Below are 21,380 nucleotides of genomic sequence, written 5' to 3' on the forward strand. Positions count from 1 at the left end.
CGCCCCACGCACAGCAGATCCGCCGCGTCTCCGCTGCGCGGCCGGGTGCTCGTCTCCCTACCAAACTGTTCTTCCCGCCACGAGGGGCGCGCGCGTCGCACCGCGAATTACTCCTGCACGGTGCCTATAGCATCTCTCATAGCACGAGTCGCTTTGGGACGTTAAATCCCATAAACCTAAACCTAAGCATTTAGATGCTGCTAGGCTTCGTGGGATCTCAAGTGGATTTCCACTATAGTATGATTCTCACGTATCCCTTGCGATGAGAATAAGATTCCAGCAGAGTGCCACTTTCGGACCCTGATTGGTGCTTTGGTACTCTTTTACTTTTTTACTTTCGCGTGGTAGCTCCGAGGCTTCCGCTCAGGGGGAAAGTCGTTGTCGGTCAGTTTTTGCGGTCCCTCTGACTTTGAAAAAAAAATAAAATTGGCCGAGACTGGCTTTCAGTCTCTCGGTGCACACAAACTAACCGCTTCTTTAGAGCGCTGCCGCCGTGCTCTTAATTAACCGCCGCTGTCATGCTGTGCATTGCATTTCGTTGCCACAACACTGGCCAATCATGCACTGCCATTAGAGACAGTGTATGCTTGCAGGCGGTACGATAAAAACAGAACGACATCTTCAAGTTGACGCTGAGGCCAGAAAGTACCTTGAGTAATAATGAGAGGATCAAAGAGAGGGAACGCCATCTTTGAGCCGATGCCATTAAAATCGCTCGAGATCAGACGCCGGAACGACGAGCTGCACATTTAGAATACCCAGCTTCACAAGTCTGCATGGGCTAATGCATATACTTATTAAAAACGGTCTCGCTGGCTTTCTCCCTGCCTAAGCTGAGTCCAAGTTACAAGCTTTACGCTGTTTCGGTGATGGAGTCTTCTCACAGGGCTTTGCTGCATTTATGGCTTTTTATGGTGGGAGTGGGGAAGGATTTTTGTCTCTCTACCTGGGGGGGGGGGGTTAATTTAGTCGCTTCTTCTAGTCTGTTGAAGTCTAATTTAATTAGCCATGTTAGTTTTAGTTTCTTTTATCTTTTTCTTGTATGTTAGTCACTAAGTCTAGTTTCGTTTCTTTTCAGTTACAGGGGCTATGCTCTGTTTTGGGAAAAAAAAGGGGGGGGGGGGAGGGGGGTAATTACAGATTGTTTCGAAGCACAGTTCAGTAGAGAATGTACAAAGAAAGCGGCTTAACAACATATTGCTGTGCTTCAAAAATATAAAATGCAATCCAACTCACCCAACTCTGTCCTTTAGTCAATACAAAATTTGCCTTTGTATATTTTTTTCAAAAAATAATATTTCCTTAAGTTGTATTCCGTTTGTATTAAAGTATTGTGTATGTTAGTGTAAACAAATGCATACCGGGATCTCTTTGGCTGTTTGTTCTTGTTACACAGTAGTGGTAAAGAACGCTCAAAAAGAACAAGCACCTCTCTATTGGTCTGAGGAATGAATGCAAATAACTTTTAGTAAAGCCCTAATAAGAAGTGTGTCGCATTGCTCTCGTGCACACTACTGATTTTGTGCTTCTCTAAGTGGTCTTACTTTCGTTTTTTTTTTCTTCCTTCTTTTTGGTTGCCAGCGGTGCTGATGGCAACTTAAAGCTGTGGAACGTGAACGCCAACGAGTGCGTGCAGACCTTGGACCAACACGAGGACAAGGCGTGGGCACTGGCACTCAGTGCTGATGAATCGCTGCTCATCACCGGCGCTGCCGATTCCACCATTTTGGTCTGGAAGGTACGAGGCCTGCTCCAAGTACCGTTCTACTGTAGCATTCTCAACACAGGCTGCTTGAATGCAGTTTCTGTTCAAGTTTCTGAGGGCGGAGTGAAGGGAAATTTGAAACGGATTTTTGGGCAAAACTAGGAACTGCATGATTTATGCCAGAGCCACCAAGTGTACACCGGAAAAAATTCTGAGTGATAGATCCACACGGGAGCCTGAGAACGGAAAACAACTTGTTGGTCAATCAACAGAAATCCTTGTTTACAGTGCCTTGTCCCGATAGCAGCTTGGAAATTCTACCATTTTGAAAAACAATTGAGACTATTTCAGTTCCTAAAACTCTCCGAACTGCATAAAAACAGTTTTTTCATTAGATTTCTCTTGCAGATTACCCCAAAAAATGGTTTTGTTTGATTTATAAGGCTTAGCTTCCCAAAGTGACTCAACTTGTCACGGATGCTCTAATAGAAGGTTACAGAAATTTTTGACCACCTACAGTTCTTTAGCATGTACTGACATTGAAGAGTACAGGTGCCTTGCTTTTAGCCTCTATTGGAAATTGGCGCAGTCGTTAGGGCACTTGTCTGCTGTACTCAGGGGACGCAGGATGAAATCCCGGCCGTGGTGGCCACTTATCGATGGAGGCAAAAAGCAAGAAGCCCTGAGTTGTGCAACGTCAGTGCGATGTCATTACAAAGCCCTAGGTGGTCAAAATTTTCGCAGCTCGTCTCACATAGCCTGAGTCGCTTTGGGACCCCATAAACCAAACCAGCTTGCATTTGAAATCGCTGAAAAGGAAATGTCCAAAAATTAACTGCAGTTCATTTCAGAATTTAGTAGGAAGAATGACTTTCATTTAGAGGCCGCAAAGTTGTCACGGTATTGAGCAATAGGTGTGGCTATCAAATCACAGGCTTACTGTAATGTCCATAAAGCAGAGACCACACCTTAAGAAACATTACTGAAAGGCTTGAAGTGAAGGGAACATAAGTTAGTATTCAATTTGTTTCTATCACTTGTTTCAGTTTCAACAGCCGAGCAATGGCTGTGGCATCAAAAGTTTCATATAGGTGCTATATAGTGCTATATAGTTGCTCTATATATACAGTAAAACCTCGTAACAAAAGACACTCAAGGGACCTGAAAAACATGTCTCTTGTAAGCAAGGTCCCTTGTAACCAAAAATTCTAAAAGCACTGTGTTTATCACTTTACTGCACATCAGCATATAAATGCATTCACACGCATTAACAGAAAATTGTTCAGGAAAGCTGAAAGAAGTTATTCATACTAGTATGTATTTTTGTGAGTGCAGAGTGTATTTCTTCCCAAATTCTGGAGGTAAAGCACTTCACTTTGCAAGCCTTCCTATTGCTCTAATACCTTTGAGGCACTCTTACATGCTCGTCACCCTCAGATGCTTACAGGCTCGTCACCCTCAGATGATTCGCAAAGAGAAAGACATCAGGAGTCTATGCTTTCATCTTGTGATCAAATTTTAGCAGTGAGGAGTTAGAAATGCTGAATGTCATTCATGCATTTTGATTTGCTTCGTAGGTAACAGTAATGCGATGCCGTTTTGACTTTCCAATCATGGGGAAGCACTCCTCAGTTCCTGACATACACAACAAAAAGGACACTGATATGGAACAGAATTTAGCTAAGGGAATCTGAAGTGCATCATGTACGAGTTGGTACATTCCAGATGCATTGCATGAGCACACCTGGGTTGTGTCTCTTCTAAATAGTGAAGAGTTTACTCCACGAACCTGAAAAAGTTGTCCTTAGTAACCGAGTGTCTCTTGTAACCATGTCTCTTGTATGCAGTGTTGTTAACATGGCAGACATAGGAAAACCAACCAAACCATTTTCAAATGTCTCTTATAACCGAGTGTCTCTTGTAACAGGGTCTCTTGTAACGAGATATATATATATATATATATATATATATATATATATATATATATATATATATATATATATAGCACTTTCTACATATATATATAGAAAGTGCTATATAGTTGCTCCTTCATCGCTTTGCTTTACTACAGCGCTAAAGCTAGTTGCCTCAAGAGCTGGAATCAAAATGAGAAAAGCAGCAGCATTTTATATAGCACTTTTTTGAGCCCTCGTGTGACCTGTCCGGAGCTTTGACTTCATAGCCATCATGTGGCTGTTGAAACCAAGACTGAAACGAGTTCTGAGAGAAGTGTTTTGATTGTACATTTTCTAGCAGTCATAGGCAAATGCCATCTGGGGATCCATGCATAGTAAGTGCATCATTACAAAGAATAAAACACACAGCCAAAAGTTTTGTCGGTACTCCTTTAAGCGGTTCTTTTTCAGCTTGAATCTGTGTTTGTCTCCATTGCAGGATTGTACTTCGGAAGAGAGGCAAGAAGCATTTGAAAAACAAGAGGCGCTGATTCTGCAGTGAGTGTGAAGTCTCCTTGCAGTAATATTTTTTTTCTTTTTGGTTTGAAGGAAGGAATTACTTTTAGGAATTGGCCTTTCCTACATATTTGTCTATTCAGCTGTAACTCATCTCAGTTGTACCTCAAAAAAGGTCGATCACGGATATGTTGAGTTATTGCTTTTATCGAATGGCTTAAGAATTGCCCTAAATATTTGATGCAGAGATATAGTACTAGTACTGAATGTGTTTCTTGTACTCTCGTAAACAAAGCATCCAAGCATTAGGAAAGGTGCATTTACCACTCCTCCTAACAAAGCCCCCACAAGAATTCTTACACTTTGAAGCATCGTCGGGTGCGACCTTGAGTCACCGGCTTGCACTAATCGTGTGAAGGTGCTATAAAACTGTGTGACGTGAGGAAAATGGCACGGTTACCGGCTTAGCCTTCTATCTTGTGGCACATTTCTCACGCTACATTACTGCCTTGTGGCGAAGCCAGCATTTGGGAATAATGCTGAAGCTGATCTAGCTGACCGAGGGCTATTGGTGGTTCTTGCTGTGCTAGCTTCACTCGCTTTACTGCTTAAGATGTGGCAGAAACCAAATGCACCCTAATCTTAATGAAATTTTATTGCTTTTATGTTGTGCTGCCAACATGGTTAGGTCTCTAGTGCTAGGCAGTGGCTAGTTACAAAGCACAGTCTGTGGCGGCCTCAATGATTAGCAGACTAAGACTAGCAACATTGATTGAGCAGAGCGCTGCCTGTTTGCCAGCAGCTGGGACGTCACTGCAGAACGCCGTCCCTAGAATTAGTGCATCATACTCTTCCTTGTAGGTCGCAGGTAATCTTTTTCATTGCCGTGTTTCATGTAATAGAACTATCAGTATTATATAGAGCTATTTCGTGATCTCCTTCGAGTTAGATGTATCCAGATTTGACTGTGTTTTAAGCATGAAATGTTTTTAGCTCATATTTTCAGCACTGCAGCCGACATGGGCACTGGAATGGAGAAAGAATATGTTGCCAAACTTTGATGAAGCTACTTTATGTTGACTCCTTAGTACCTGCGTGCAAGCAAGAACGCTGCGCGTAATGCATTAATTGCATGCCTACAAACAACTGGTTTCATGCAGAGACATGGTACCATCCTTCAGCGAACTGCGTTGTAAACAGTGGGCAGTGGAATGTGGTGGCCTAGGAAGTTTCCTTCTGCTGCCTACAGTAATGCTATAGATGCCCTGTTGCGTTTGGCCAAGGAGATACCTTGCAATGGGATTTAGTCTCTAAAAAGGGCTACCACACTACTGGAAGGCATTTTATGCTTAAGTCTACTCTCGACCATGAAAGAGAGCTCGTGTTGTTTTACGTATGGACATCCAACCAGTCCACATGTTTGGGGCAGTTGGGGAGCAAGAGATGAAAACTTTGGTTGTTCAACAGTTTCAGCACCTAAATTTTCATGCTTCTGAATTTCTTTGACTAGAACAAGATACTTCAAGGCTAGATAGTTGTTTTTCGTAGTATTTAAGATCTAAAACGTACTGACCTAATGCCTTTGTTCTTGATTAGCCACGACTTGAGTGTGAATAAAGTCAGGAGCGCCCGTTAGGTGAGCATGCCTGTCCCTCCTCTTTTTTTCCCTCCCGTTTAACAGGGAGCAGCAGCTTAATAACTTGCTCAAGGAAAAGAAGTGGACCAAGGCATTACAGTTGGCTCTGACATTAGAGCATCCATTCAGGGCACTGAACATCATCAAAGGTGTGTGATTTTTCTTCATCATGGTACATTTGTTTTTTTTTAAGAAAAAAAAAAAATGCTTCACTTATGTGATAACCCACTTTTGAAATGAACATAAGGTGCTACTGAAAGCAGCTTGTTTAGGATGTAGTCGCAGCCGCACAGATGTATTGTGACTGCACTTAAAGTCAGCATTTATTCTTTCTGTTCTCTTCATCCTTCAGTCATCGTTGCTTTCATTGTTGCAATTCGTGAGCAATGCTTTCTTTGACTGTTTAGTGTTTTGCACATGAACAGTGACAACTGACCGGGCAAAGCAAGTTTATTCTAATGCGCATTCACACTGTGGCAGGGATCTTACCAGCTTATGTTGCTTCCCACATGGCTGTTTCTGCATTTTTCTAGAGATACTCCTTGAAGACAGAAGTGGAGAGACGCTGACAAAAGCCTTGGCACCACTGAGGGATGATCAAATCGGTGAGCCTAATAGTCCACGGTCCCAACACCCAAGCTTTTGACCCGAGATGTGAACATGGCTGGCAGATTCCACATATGCTGTTTATAGGAGATGAACTCTTGAGTGCTGGATGTACTAAACATTGCTTTGCTAAGCACCTGTTCTTTTTCATTTTATTTTTTGGTGAATTGGATTACGCAATGTGCACAAAACGTGCTTGAGCCAAAATTGTTCAGGAGCAGGCTACAGCCAACTTTTGATTTGACTCAAACTGGGCTTAAGCTTTGTCCTCATTATGTGCAGTTTGAATTGATGGAACTCTTGGCGTACTACACCTTTCTTTTGGTGTTGACAAGTGCCTTTATCTCCACTATCTTTAGACCTGCTCCTCAAGTTTGCGTCCACCTGGAATACCAACAGCAAACACAGCGCGGCAGCGCAGGCAGTGCTGAACGTCGTGCTGAGGTCTCATTCCCCCAGTCACCTGCTGGGAATGCCCGGAAGCAGGGCCACCATTGAAGCCTTCATCCCCTACACGGGTCAGTTCCCCTCGTGTCTTATCTTTTGGTTCCAAGGAAAGAGATGAGATTGGACTGTCTTTTCACCAATAGGAGAGTAGCGTGCAGTGCTTGGGAGTCAGTGATGCGGCACCATAACTGAACCTGAATGAGCATCACTGGGCAGCTTGTGTATGTAGTTGATAAAGTAGTAGTAGTGGCTAGGAGGCGAAGAGTAGCCAGAGTTGTCAACGTTACCCAACCCATGGGCCATACTGTAAGGTGAACTGTGGAGCAGTTTTGGTATGCAGCATGCCAGCTGGATACCAAGGTTTTTAACATACTACCACAATCTTGTATGTGTCTTCACTAGGGTTCTCACAGGTGGGCGTTTCTTTTGTATGCCTATGTTGCAGGCTACTGGTTTCTATAACCATTCTTCTTCAGCATGTTTGATGACTTTGCAAATAAGGTGTGCATACATACGTGACACTACATGGCTGGGAGGCATAACTTTTGGGCTTAAGGGGCCTGCCAAAGGTTTCAAAGTACTGGTATATGCGTAGGAATATACCAAAATACAGTAGAATCTCGGTGATACGAAATTCAAAGGGAGACGAACATTTTCGTATCACCCGAAATTTCGTATCACCAAAAAACGAGCAGAATCCGTTTTCAAGCTTTCCAACAGGTACGAAATATTTATTTTCATTGAAAGAAATCGCGTATATCTTTCTGCACCTTTTTTTCCGCGAGATCTGATAACAGAAAGTTTTGAAAACTGAAAAATTGGGCCGCAGTCTTCTCCCGCACAGACTCGGAGGTCACGGCGCGCCGCAGAACATCGATGGCGTGCATCGTTTCTGCTGCCGTCGGCGGTGGGTCATCAACGCTTACCGGCTGCCTTAAAGCATCGGGGCTTTTGATATTTGCCAATGACTGTCAGTGGCATCTTTTCCGATCCGTTGGCGTTGCAACAAAACAAAATTGTAATGCGCTGTTTGCTCTTTTGTCCGCCCCGGCAGGCATCGCCTTTAAAACACAAACTTTTTTCGGGCTGGAGATTGTAAAACAGCCCTGCTTCATCTACATTAAAAACATCACGTGCCTCATATCTCGCTATGTAAGACGGCAGTGTGGTTGTCATCCAGTCTTCCATGGCGGAGGCGTCGACTTTTTTTCCTTCGCCGCAAACAGTCTTGTATGAAAGATTATGACGCACCTTGAACCGGTGAATCCATCCACCGGAGGCCTGAAAGTCATCGATTCCAAGTGTGAGTGCGATGTCCGCTGCCTTCTCACGAAGCACTTTTCCGTCGATGTTGACGCCGGCCGCCGTGACCTCTCTGAACTGCGTTAGAAGAACTCTTCCAACTTCACATGGTGGGCAGTTTTGGCTTCTTTAGAATTCATCGCGAAGTGCTGCACATTCTGCATAATTTGGTCGCGCTGACCAACGATCTTTGGCAACGTTGACAGCGGCAGGCCTAGCTCCTTGGCCATGTCAGTGAGCCTTTTCTTGGGCTCTTTGTCCACCTTATTTAAAATTTCCAATTTGTCTTTAAAGGTCAGCGCCTTTCTCTTCCGTGACATTGCAGTATGATGTATCTTTTCGCGTTGCCGAGATGATCACAAAACGACGCGCTATCAACGCGTCGTCAGCCTCAACAAACGAGAAAACGAAGCAACGTGCTGCCGCTGCAGCGGAGACTCCGGAAAGTGGAAGAGCGTGGCCTGCGGGGCGGCGGACAAATGTGGAGAGGGCTGCAAGGCCGTGCGCACAACACCAATAGCAGAAAGCAACAACGAGATAAAAAAACAAAATGCGGGGGGAGGGGAGAGAAAGAGATAGAGCAGGAGGGGGGGGGGGGGGGGGGGGGGGGGCAATATATCGCTGCCTTCGCCAACTTCGCTGCTGCCGCGGATTGCCAAGCCGGTTTTTTCCCGCTATATTTTTTTTTCTTCTTTCGCGCGCGTGTGCGTGATCCGTGCTATCAGTGCTGCGCCGCTGCGCACGCTTTTCTTGCTGTGAGTGTGTGCGTGGGCCTTGACCGGTCGTGATACCGAAGTTCATATCACCCGTAGCGAAAAGAAAAAGTGTTCGGAACATCCGATTTTTTGCCCACTGAACGCAATGCAATTCGGCCGGGGAATTTTATGAATTCGTATCACACCGAATTTCGTATCAGCCGAGTTCGTATCACCGAGATTCTACTGTATATCTTGTATTGGACTTTTAGAATATCCTCTTTAAAATCATGTGCAGAAATACAACAGTGTTGTTGACGCTTATCAAACTCCTGCTCAGCGTCCTTTAGCATGTCCTACTTCGCTGCTGACTGTGGCATAGAAATCAGCTGTGTCCTAATATATAATTGCGTTTATGGCGCAGTACAGTAACAAAATTAGACAGCTAATGGTCAGCATTGGTTTCTCCCATGCTGCCAATGTCCTGCCAATGTGCCAACGAGGAAGCGCTCAGCTGTTGTGGATGCAGTGGATGCACCCTATTTATTCGAATTGACAGATGAGCTTATATATTAACTTATTTTATGTATGTTATTGATATTTGTTGATATTATTGATATTATTGATATGTGAAACTCTCATAATCACCTTCGAGTTTGATGTATCCAGTATTGACTGTATGACGTATGGCTGCCAGTTCTTGTATTTTGCATAATTTACTGTAGAAGTATGATTTCCTGAAATTAGAAGCAATTCTTGTATTTTGCATAATTTACTATAGAAGTATGATTTTCTGAAATTAGAAGCAGTTCTCCTATTTTGTGCAATTTACTATAGAAGTATGATTTTTTGAAATTAGAAGCAGTTCTTGTAATTTGCATAATTTACTATAGAAGTATGTTTTGCTGAAATGAGAAAAAAAAAAAAAGGACTCAAGCTAGAATTTTGTATGTATTCTGGCACATAACTAGAAGCACTTTTTTTGCATTAAGAGGGTCAGACTGTGTGTTGTGGCAAGCTCACTGAAAGCAGTGACATCGGGGCTCAAGGAATTTGGTGCGCCAATTCAGAGGCTTTGTTTTTTCTTTTTCCCTTATCTCGCAGAGCGGCACTTCCAGCGGGTTAGTAGACTGAAGCAGCAAGCGATGTTTCTGGAGTACTTGTGGTGCAACATGAAGGTGGCAGGCCATGAAGCAGGGTGCGTTTATTGTGTGGTATCTCTCTGTGCATTATAGCTGTCTGTCGTGGCTTCTGTTAATGAGTGATGTTTGGCATCTTAGCGCAGCAGACTTCAGGATGGAATGAGATAGTGCAGACTTTAACGAATGGAGCCAGGGTTTAAGATAGTGTGTTGCACTTTACACTGTAAAACCAGAGGAGAGCAGCATTTCCGTTTTGATGCAGTGTATTCGTTCATTCTTGAGCCCCGAAGCAGGAGTCATGCAGAGGGTCAAGGAACATTGATTGTTAGGCTCAGTGAAAAATGTGATGAGAGTTAAAATTGAAGTGAGAGTAAGTTGCTTCACAACGATGGCGTTTCTTATGCAATGTCCTCAAGAAATCTAGTTTGTGTTGCTTTTACTATGTCATAGGGCAACAAAAATGCCAGATAAGTTTCATAAAGTTTAGGGGTGAGTGTTTTTGTGTTACCTCAAAGGAAGGCAGACAAACAAAATGTAAGAGCTATGCTTGTGCAGAATTAGAATGGCTGTTGTAAGGAAAGGTACTACTATTATAAATTGCTTAATGATAAGGATATCTTTTGTTCATCTCAATTCACGAAACATATGAACATAGTACATTTTTCATAGTATTTCTTAGCTAGTCCCTATCTTTTGACAGCGATTAGCCTAGCAGCATATTGTTACGGGGAAGATCGACAAGCGATAGTAGTCCGTACAACTAGGGTTGACGGCCACTCAGATCCGTCCACCCTTAGCGTCGTCGTATTTAGGCAGTCTGTCTCACTTCATCGTCCTCTGGAGCACGACCAGTGAATACCGCTAAATAACACTAATATTAAAAGCCTTTTCAACTTAGCAACTGCTGACGAATGCTTGCAATGTCATCCCCCCATATGTACACTTCATCGTAAAACATCATTTTGGTGTCCTTTGTAAGATTGCTTTACGTGCTCACCCTAAGTGTGGTATTGCCTTTGGATTTGCTCATTTATGCTGCATGCCCCAATTGATATCGGCCAGCATTAATTTGCATTTCATTGCTTACAATTCTGCTTTCTTTTTTTCAGGGAGTCAAGGCTTGAATAATGATCAAGTTCTGACAACAGTTGTGACCTGTCGAGAATTTCATCATCTTGTAAATAAAGGGCTTCAAATCTAAGAGGTGTAACTATCTTGAACTGATATTTTCTTTAGATGTCAAACATTGGTCATTTGCATGAGTGGCGGTGGTTATACCTCTGTTATACGAGCAATCTGAAAGCCCATTGAGTGAATAGCATTTGTAATTTTCGAGGGTCATCGAGATGCACCACTGCGAGATGGCAAATTTCAATGACCATTGAGTAGTGAGCATGGGGTCTAACAGATGGCGACATTAAGTCAAACAGGATAATACGAGGCGGATATTGCATTAAGTGCTACATTTAAATGAAAGTTCACTCAGAGAAGGGTATTCAACTACCTTTAAGCTCAGCATAGCCCACAGGCACCAAAGGCAAGCAATGGCAGAACGATAACGAATGATGCGCAGTCGCCGCATTCATTTTGCGCCAGCGATGCTGCCACAGCTCGGTGGTAGTTTTCGCTATCTTCGTAGTTCCTATCGTTAGAAGAACATGTTGGGCTCTTGATCTCAGTTGTTGCAAAGCCCTTATCCTTCTAGGGATACTCCTCCCGTCTACTTAAGTTATTAGGGAGGGGATAAGTACACGACGGGATGAAGGCATGTGTACTTTTCCGCAAAGAGGATACTAGGATGGGCACAACGAAGCGGGCACTAAAAGGCAGCTTGGTGGGAGGTGCATTATAGTGTTTGGAACTTCGTGTGTGAGGTTGTCAACTTTTCTCTGCTCAGCATTCTCTGCATTATGTTGTGTCCAGTGTATCTGGAAGCGTATCATTGTTTCCATGGATCTCCTGGGTTACACGTATCTTTGTTACTTTTTTCATTTGTTTTATGGCGGCTATTTTATTTATGGCCTTCATTGCATCGCGGATTGCATAAAGTTCTATCACAAGCGGGTCCGGATGTTCTGTATGGTATTCATTATGTGTGTTTAGCTCTACGCGAGTCGGGCTGGTAGCTGCTGTTCTGCCGCCATTTTCTATAATCGATGCGTCTGTATATGCAATAAAGGTTCCTGGGAGTACATCAACCAGAAGGCGAGACGCTGACTTACCTTTGCGATATAGCTTGGTCGGTTTTTTCGTCATAATGGTCGTGAACTTCCATGGAGAGGGGTCATCCATTGTCAGTGTTTGCCTTGTCACCGCATTGGTCAAGGATGCCATGGGTATAACATATTTTCGTTTAATATTTCTTTTTGCCTCTCGCTGTTCAATGAGCTCTGTCAGTGTGTTGAGCTACGCATACCCCTGAAGAATAGGGATGCGGATAAGTTTTGCGCATTGCATTCCTATTTATTGTCCTATTTATTGTTTCCAGCACTGCCCGCTGTCACCTCTTAAGTCTTTGGAACTGGGCCTGGTATTAACAGGGGTGGAAGCGCTGCTCCAATTGCTTCATTCTGCTCCAAATTGTTTTGCCTGCTCCATCCTGCTCCAAAATGCAATATTGCTCCAAAACTGCTCCAAACTGTCTGCCTTGATTTTCTATATCAAATTTAGCAGAAACGCCGTGGGCAAAGATATAACGCATCTTGCACTGGGCTTAATACAAATGAAATTTTTGTAAGGGAAGGAAGCATGGAGCATAATAAATATTTGTTCGCAAGTAAATTTAGCATGGGCCACAGGCGATTGGAGATAGTTAATTGCGAAAAAAAAAAAAAATGCACTATGCATGTGACATAGCACCTCCTTCCAGCCTTTTGAACAGCCAGTGGAGAGAGTAGCGAGAGTAGCAAACGAAGCAGACAGCATAAATTACCGCGAGCCGTTAGGAAACTTGTCTGTCTGCAAAAAATACATAAAATGTAGTGCTTTTACTATGAAAACAAGCCAGTACTTTAACATCGAGCTCCTTTGTCCATGAGAAGCATGTCAGGCCTATGTCAGACAAAATCATACTTGAAGTGTTATGAGTTGGAATGCCAAAGCTGTCAGTCACTAGAAAGCTTCTCAAGAGTGTTGGAAAGGCATATGGCCTACTGCCAAAATATTAAAAATGAGCCCCAGCATTGCTCAAGCAAACACTGATAAACTATAGGCAGGAGGCAGTGAAGGAAAGCTGAATGATGATATATACCCTTCAATGCCACTTGTCTATGTCCCAAAGCTGCTCCAAAATGCTCGAGCCGCTTCCACCCCTGCAAACCTCCTCCGTGTTTACTAACAAACAAGGCGATCGAGGTGGCGCTGCAGTCACCTGCGATCCCACGGTAGGCAAAAAGTATGTAAGCGGCACTGACGCCAAGCTTGTCAAGCTGCGTCATTGTGGTCTGAAGGCGCCTTTTTGTCAGACTAAATAACCAATTCTCAGGAATTTATCAGATAAGGCCAGACATAGGATCAAAAAGGATCATGTAATACACCGTATTTGGGGGCTTTGAGCTGTATTCTAAAATAAATAGGCAGATATGCACAAGATGTGGAGTGAAAAGGTCATGTCTATTCATTTGGACTCCAAATTAGTATCACTGCTAAAGCGCATCAAGGTGGTAGACAATATTTGAATCCATCAAGTCAAAGTAAGTAAATGCATTAGGTCAGACTAGTAGGAAGTGCACCAGAAAGTGTTCCGTTTGCTGCTGGTTGGTTCCAAGTGGTTGCTAAGGTCAGCCTGTGTCATATATATATATATATCTTTACATGCTTTGGGTTGTCCTCAACTTAAGTAGAACCCTCTTGGTTAGCCTCCACGTTTCAGCCCCATAGGTGAGTACAGGTAAGATGCAACTGTTGTATACTTTCCTCTTGAGCGATACTGGTAAGCTACTAGTAGTCATAATCTACGAGTGTTTGCCAAATGCGCTCCATCCCAATCTTATTCTTGTTATTTCCTTTTCATGGTCCGGATCTGCGGTTACTACCTGTCCTAAGTAGACATATTCGCCTACTACTTCCAGTACTTCGCTACCTATTGTAAACTGCTCTTTCTTCCCGAGGCTGCTGAACATTACCTTAGTCTTCTGCATATTGATTTTCAAGCCTACCTTTCTACTTTTCCTGTTTAGGTCATAAATCATTATTTGCAGTTAATCCCCCGAGTTGCTTAGCAAGGCAATGTCATCAGCAAATTGCAGATTACTGAGGTATTCTCCATCTACCCTTATCCCTTACTGCTCCCATTCTAAGTCTCTGAATACTTCCTCTAAGCAAGCTGTTCTACGTAAGTTGAGGACAACCCAGAGGGCTATGGAACGAAAAATGGTAGGGGTAACATTAAGAGATAGGAAGCATGTAGAGTGGGTCAGAGAAATAACTCAAGTTACCAACATTCTAGTGGAAATTAAGAAGAAGAAATGGGCATGGGTAGGACATGTGCGAAGAGAGGATAACTGATGGTCGCTTAGGGTAACAAACTGGATTCCAAGAGAAGGAAAGCGTAGCAGGGGGCGGCAGAAAGTTAGGGGAGTGGATGAGGCTAAGAAGTTCGCAGGGGTCAAGTCGATGCAGCTAGCACAGAACCGGGTTAATTGGAGAAATGGGAAATACCTTCGCCCTGCAGTGGGTATAGTCAGGCTGATGATGATGATGATGGCATGCTTTGGCCGTTTCTCTTGTCAGAGATAAGTGTGAAGTTGGAAAGGCATTGAACGTGCATAAAAAGGATTCAGATTGTAGCTTTTGTAGTTCAGAAAACGAAGCAATTATCAACGCCGTTTGACCTTAGAAACGTGCTCCAAAACATAATTCAATGCTCCAAAACTCGTTTCGTTGCTCCAAAGCTGCTCCAAAGCTGCTCCAAAATGCTCGAACCTGCTTCCACCCCGGGGGTATAGTATCCTTGGCTGAAGCACTTGGCTTGTACAAGACATCTTGCCATCTCCGTTCGGGCCCCTGCTCCCTTGACGAAATACGTTTTATCAAGTGCAAGGAACTCACAGCTGCTTTTTTCATCCTATGGAGCCATTGTGTTCATTTGCCAGATTTATGAATATCTATGCCTCCACCTCTTGTAATGCCCGATTTCCAATCTTTAGCGTAACTCTGAATGTAGCTGGACTTTAGGGGGGACAGCTCCAAACCTGCATTGCGTACATACTCATCTAGTGTACTTAGGGCCTCTTTGAAATAAAGATTTTGTGTCTCAAGGCATTCTTGCAGTACTTCTTACTGTAAACGATGACATAAATTGTGTTTAATATTCTGTATTACCATCATGCTTATTTCCTTCGTAGAAAAGACAAATAGACGAAGTATAGAAGAATCACCTAATGAGGTGTCACCGTTTCATATTTCCCCCTCTTCTGCATTTTAAACATTGAGCGAAGTGTTTCCTTCTCTGAGTGTCTCTTTGGGTGTTTATTCATTTCAATCGATCTGAATTCACTCGTTGAGAATGCAGATGTTGTCAAAACTCTAATGCTTGCGCCGTTAACAAAGTAGTTCCATTGGCGAAAACCAATCTATGCTGTAATGCGATACTAACCGCGCGCTTGATCGTTTAGAACACTCGGGGAAAAAAAAAAATTGTTTCCGCCCGGGATCGAACCGGGGACCTTGCGCGTGTGAGGCGCACGTGATAACCGCTACACCACGGAAACAGACATGTCGTCGCCATCAAGCTGATCAGTAACTATCAAGTGCACCTCATTTGACCGCACATAGTGCTGTAACTGGAAAGGGCGCATAGAGTTGTCTGTGGCCTTCAGAACGAAAACACGAATGCACTTCGTACGCTCACCACCATCGACCAAAAATCTTGTCAATTTTTTCTTGCTATCTTTCTTGCTCTGCTTGGCCAAGTTGTTTCGTGAGATCACAGCCACGTGGCCTCAGGCGGGTAAGTTGGTATAGCGGGAATTTGGTCCCGGCCAAAATCGATGTCCAACCTAATTCGACTACGGCGAACTGGCCAAGTTGTTTCGTGAGATCACAGCCACGTGGCCTCAGGCGGGTAAGTTGGTATAGCGGGAATTTGGTCCCGGCCAAAATCGATGTCCAACCTAATTCGACTACGGCGAACTCAATACGTGCACCTCCAAATTTGTCCCGAGCCACCTCCAAATCTGGCCCACCCATCCCCGAAATTTGACCCCGGCCAATTTAGACAGAAATCAATGTCCAACCTAATTCGACTACAGCGAACGGTGGTCCAAAATTGGCCCGGACCAGCCGCAAATTGACCTATAGCCAGCGAACTTTGACCTCGAACGATTTGGACCAAACCCATGTCCAGCCTAATTGACTACGGCGAACTCAATGGTGACTAAACTTGTCCCGGGCTCCACTCACCTCCCAATTCCGAAATTCGACCTCGGCCGATTTAGACCAAAATCGGTGTACTACCTTCGACTACGGCGAACTCGGACGACCTCTAAATTTGCCTCGGGCCACTCCCAAATCTAGTCTGCCCAACTCCGAAATTTGACCTCGGCCGACGTAGACCCAAATCCGTGACCAACCTAATTCTGCTACAGCGGACATGATGGTGACCTCTAAAATTGTCACGGGCCACCCCAAATTTCGCCTAGCCTGCCCCGAGATTTGACCTCGACGAATTTGTACGGAAACCGATGTCCAACCTAATTCGACTACGGCGAACACAATAGTGACCTTGAAGTTGGCCCGGGCCACCTACGAATCGGCCCACGTACGCAGTCGCAGCCTTGGCCGATGTGGATGAAAAAAGGTGTCTAATGCAATTCGACTACGGCGACCACGATTCAAGTTAGCCCGGGCCATATCTGAATTTGGCCCATCCAGCCGCAAAATTTGACCTCGGCCGATTTGAACGAAAACCGATGTCCAGCCTGATTCGGCTACGACGAACACAATCGTGACCTTCAAGTTGACCCGTGCCACCTCCGAATTTGGCCCACCCAGCCGCGAAATTTGACCTCAGTCGATTGGGATAAAAAAATGTACTATGTAATTGGACTACGGTGAACGTGAACTTCAAATTGGCCCGGACAGATTCTGAATTTGGCCCGCCTAGCCGCAAAATTTGACTTCGGTCGAGTTGGACGAAAACCGATGTCCACCCCGATTCGACTACGGCGAACACGATCGTGACCAATTGAAGTTGGCCCGGACCACCTCCAAATTCGGCCCACGCAGCCGCAAAATTTGACTTCGGCCGATTTGGACGAAAGAAGGAGTCTAATATAATTCGACTATGGCGAACGCGATCGTGACCTTCAAATTGGCCCAGGCCACCTCTGAACTTGGCCCACCCAGCCGCAACATTTGACCTCGGCTGATTTGGACGAAAACCAATATCCAGCCTGATTCGACTACGGCGAGCACAATCGTGCTTCCTGTTGCACGTCCATAGCCTGCAAGGAATTCTATTTAGGCTCGGGTAGTCCACGTAATTGCTCTGGGCCGAGGTGCTCGTTCCAGGTGTCGGCTCGTTAATTGCCGCAGCCTGCGGTGATCAAGTCGACGCCTGGTCTGGTACTTGCTGTTGCGCTTGCAGAGGTCGCAGCTGCGACGAGAGGGTCCATTGACGTCCCCGTACTTGATACCTCATCAGCAGTATCTCGATCAGCCCAGCCCGAGTAGGCCTAGCAGCCCAGCCGCGTCGGCATTTGGCAGTTCCTACCCGGAAGGCTGCGTCCTTGGAGGTCTCATTGCAACGCACAAGTTTTTTGGCATTTGCGCTCTTCTTGAGGAGTTTGATGGCCGCTCTGGGGGCGCGTACTAGGACAAGCAGGTATACGGCGAACAGAGGTACGTTTCTTTCTTCCATCGTTCCATCGTTCACTTTATTCCGCTTTCGGAGAGGGAAATAGAAAGGCGGAGCCAAAGTACCTCCATGACAAGTCATTTGTGATCTCCATTGTCTGAGTGGTTTTAACTCTTTCTGCTGCACAACAAATGCTAATACATTACTGTTGTGTGAATCGGGCTGATAGTACGCTATAGTTTTTTTTTTTTTAATTGGTGCACTAAAGAGAAACTTCGGATATATTCCCGTAGTGTAGTACCGAGGGGGGGGGGGGGGGGTCAAGAAAGGAGGAGGAGAGCCTGCTGCACATAACTCCGGGACCCCATTTTTATTAATCCGACCCTGCGCACAATCCCTGCGCACAAAGCAGGGATTTTAAGATGAGCGCGAGTTTCACGATGTTTTCTATATGTCATTTCATACCAGCACACACTTGCCAATATCTGTCGCGCCAGTGCGCTCGCGCGCTCGGCGCGTGAGTGAATATGTAGTGAATGCTCTTTATGACTGTAGTGCATAAAACGCTCGATTATAATTGCTGCATGGCAGCAGACTTCTTTTTGTCTTCCTTGTGCTTGATAAGCTCAGTAAAGGCTGGTTCACACTGGCGACTCGCAGAGGTATCGCGACACGATTCGTCGCGGAGGGGGCGATTATAGTCACGGAGGGGGAGACCCGAACGAGTCGCCCTTTTAAAATTTTTTTAAACAAAATATTTACGTCAGAAAAACTACCAGAAGCTTGGAAAACAGCTGTTATTGTCCCATTTCTCAAACCCGGAAAGCCGCCAAACTCCCCTAATAGCTATCGGCCTATAGCCCTCACGAGTTGCCTTGCTAAATCTTTCGAAAGTGTTTTGAACATTCGGTTAACCTTTATTTTAGAATCACGTAAACTTCTAAACATTCATCAGTGTGGTTTTAAAAAAAGCGTGCTCAACGACAGACCATCTTCTCAGACTTGAAAATGCTGTCCGAGAAGCATTTATACATAAACAACACTGTCTGGCCGTCTTTTTCGACATGGAAAAAGCATATGACACAACCTGCAGAGATTTGGCATTTTACGTGACCTAGCATATCTAGGTATTCGAGGCCGGATATTAAACTGTCCGTAAATGATTTCCTATCAAACCGTTCATTTAAAGTACGCATAGGCTCAACCCTTCCGAGGAGCTTAATTCAAGAGAACGGAGTTCCCCAAGGGTGCATTTTAAGTACTACTTTGTTGTAAAACTTAATTCAATAACCAGAGAAATCCTGAAATCCATTATGTACTCGCTTTTTGTTGATGATCTGCAGATTGCATGTACGTCCTCCAACACGTGCAACTATAACCATAAATAGACTAGCCACATGGGCAGATAAAAATGGATTCCAATTCTCTCCACAGAAATCAGTAGCTGTTCTGTTCACCCTAACACGAGGCTTGCATACTGCCCCAACCTTACACTTAAAGAAAACCGTACTACCTTTAAAAAATAAACATAAATTTTAGGGAATTACCTTTGATAAAAGTTGACATTTTTACCCCACATAAATGCCCTCAAAAAGAAAGCTTCTCAATCATCAAACATACTTGCGTATTGCGTAGAAAACACTGGGGTTCCGACAGGACATGCCTTCTACACATTTATTGGTCTAAAATACGCTCTACCCTAGATTATGGAAGCATTGTGCATGGTTCAGCGAGACCATCGTATCTCAAACGCTTGAATCCAGTACACAACACGGGATTGCGTCTCTCAACTGGCGCATATAGGACATCTCCAATAAAAAAGCCTTTATGTTGAAACAAATGAACTACCCCTTGAAGACAGAAAAACAATGCTTACATGTGCATATGTACGGAAAATAAGATCCTTACCGAAACATCTATGTCTGTCGTGAACGTTGTTCGCGAAAGAACGGTTGTCCGCGCGAGGAATACTTCGACTACCACCCACGCTCTTTCGGACACTCCTCCTTCTCCCTCCAGGGACCTCCTGGCCCCTTCCATGAGGACGCCGCTCGACCTCCTGGGTCGCACTAGGCGCTCGCCGTTCCTGGAAGGCCCCGCTCAACGCCGGAGCCTCGAGTGGGGAGAAAAGAGGGGTTTTCGGGGCGAGGACGGGGGGAGCGGGGACAATGAAGAAGGCTGGAGTAGGACACGGTGGCGAGTAGTCGCTAAATGAACTTGGTGCGAAACGGACGCATTTGAAAGAGCTTTCTTGTCTATTACCCAGTAAATTCAGTTGTTGTTTGTTCGTTCGTTTGCTTTTTTTTCCTAACGACAACGTATTAACGAAACGATTAGACATAACAGAAAATGTCACCCGATAGTCACAAGCTGCCCATCTAGAACCCTCTTTAACAACAAACCCCGAGCAATCAAACCCCTAATCCTCCGTTTTGAACAGGCATGCCAGGAATTAAACATACTGGATTCACTTCCAAATATTGCCCGGAAACCTAGCCCACTGCCACCCTGGTACTACTTTTCCTCTGTGTGCGACTTCACATTAACCCACTTTCAAAAGAAACAAACACTGCACGAACACACAGTACAAGAGTTTTTGGCACTAAATGAAAAAATACAAAGATTATACAGAATTCTATACAGATGGTTCTGAGACAGCGCATTGCACTGGAAGCGCTGTAATACAAGGTAAATGGGAGAAAGTAGTACGGTTGCCTTAGTACGGTTGCCTGAGTGTTCATCGGTTTTCACAGCTGAGTGTCATGCCATTTCTGTGGCTGTAGAAGAAATATTACAGAAAAGTATTGGAAACAGCATCATTTATACAGATTCTCTGAGTGTAATCACAGCACTGCATCACAGAAATGCTACGGAACCTTTAATTGGAGACATAATACACAATATAGTAAATGCAGAAACACAGGGGCAGTCAATTAAGTTTTGCTGGTTACCAAGCCATGTTGGAATCCGCGGCAACGAGAGAGTTGACACATGTGCCGCAGCAGCCTGTAATGATGAAGCACAACTAGTCAGCATGCCACATAGAGATGTTATGAAGCTGATAAAGAGAAAACTGAGATCAAAATGGCAGGTTTCATGGAACAATGAAATAAACAATAAATTACACTTTGTTAAACCAGTCATTGAAAAATGGGCATCGTGCAGTCACCAAAAACATTTGGTTGAAGTCATTTTATGTCGGCTTCGAATCGGGCACACGCACCTAACACATGGCTTCATTCTTAAAAAAAGAAGACAAACCTTTATGTGAAGGGTGTGGAGGTGAACTAACAACAAATCACATTCTACTCTCATGCACCAAACTAAAGGAATTAAGACAGAAATATTTTGCACCGTTTTACACTGAACAGATCCCTTTCATCCCAGACTGCTTTTGGGAGAAGATTCAATTGTTTAAATTTCTCACATTTTCGGGTTCCTAAAAGAAGCAGTGATCCTTAACAAGCTATAACAATTTAAAAATGGATTAATCACATCCAAAAAGAAAAGACAAACAACCTTGTTCTTGGCGCATGATAGCCTTAGTCGCTTATGTGACAAAAACACCAACACACCATCTTTTTGCTCGAATTCGTTGTTGCGATAAAGCCGAAAAAATACGGGCATGGATAACCCCT

At 44.2% G+C, this 21,380-nt stretch overlaps 1 protein-coding gene and 1 non-coding gene across 2 annotated transcripts in view; one reads left to right on the plus strand and one right to left on the minus strand.

Moving 5' to 3' along the window:
• The window catches only part of LOC146186026 (transducin beta-like protein 3), a 34,623-nt gene extending 23,458 nt beyond the window's left edge, over positions 1-11,165 (plus strand). Inside the window, exons 16-22 of the mRNA XM_084606957.1 lie at positions 1,582-1,738; positions 4,100-4,158; positions 5,798-5,901; positions 6,286-6,357; positions 6,718-6,876; positions 9,907-10,000; positions 11,054-11,165. Coding sequence (XP_084463083.1) covers positions 1,582-1,738; positions 4,100-4,158; positions 5,798-5,901; positions 6,286-6,357; positions 6,718-6,876; positions 9,907-10,000; positions 11,054-11,072 — 664 coding nt within the window. The 3' untranslated portion in view covers positions 11,073-11,165. The remainder of the gene's footprint in view (positions 1-1,581; positions 1,739-4,099; positions 4,159-5,797; positions 5,902-6,285; positions 6,358-6,717; positions 6,877-9,906; positions 10,001-11,053) is intronic.
• A 4,417-nt stretch (positions 11,166-15,582) lies between these two features.
• TRNAV-CAC (transfer RNA valine (anticodon CAC)) lies at positions 15,583-15,655 on the minus strand. Its single transcript has one exon. It is a non-coding gene; the product is annotated as a tRNA-Val (tRNA).
• Positions 15,656-21,380: the final 5,725 nt, after the last annotated feature.

The sequence above is a fragment of the Amblyomma maculatum genome, chromosome 6 (genome assembly GCF_055883805.1).
Source record: "Amblyomma maculatum isolate TAMU_Amacu chromosome 6, ASM5588380v1, whole genome shotgun sequence".
NCBI lineage: Eukaryota > Metazoa > Arthropoda > Arachnida > Ixodida > Ixodidae > Amblyomma > Amblyomma maculatum.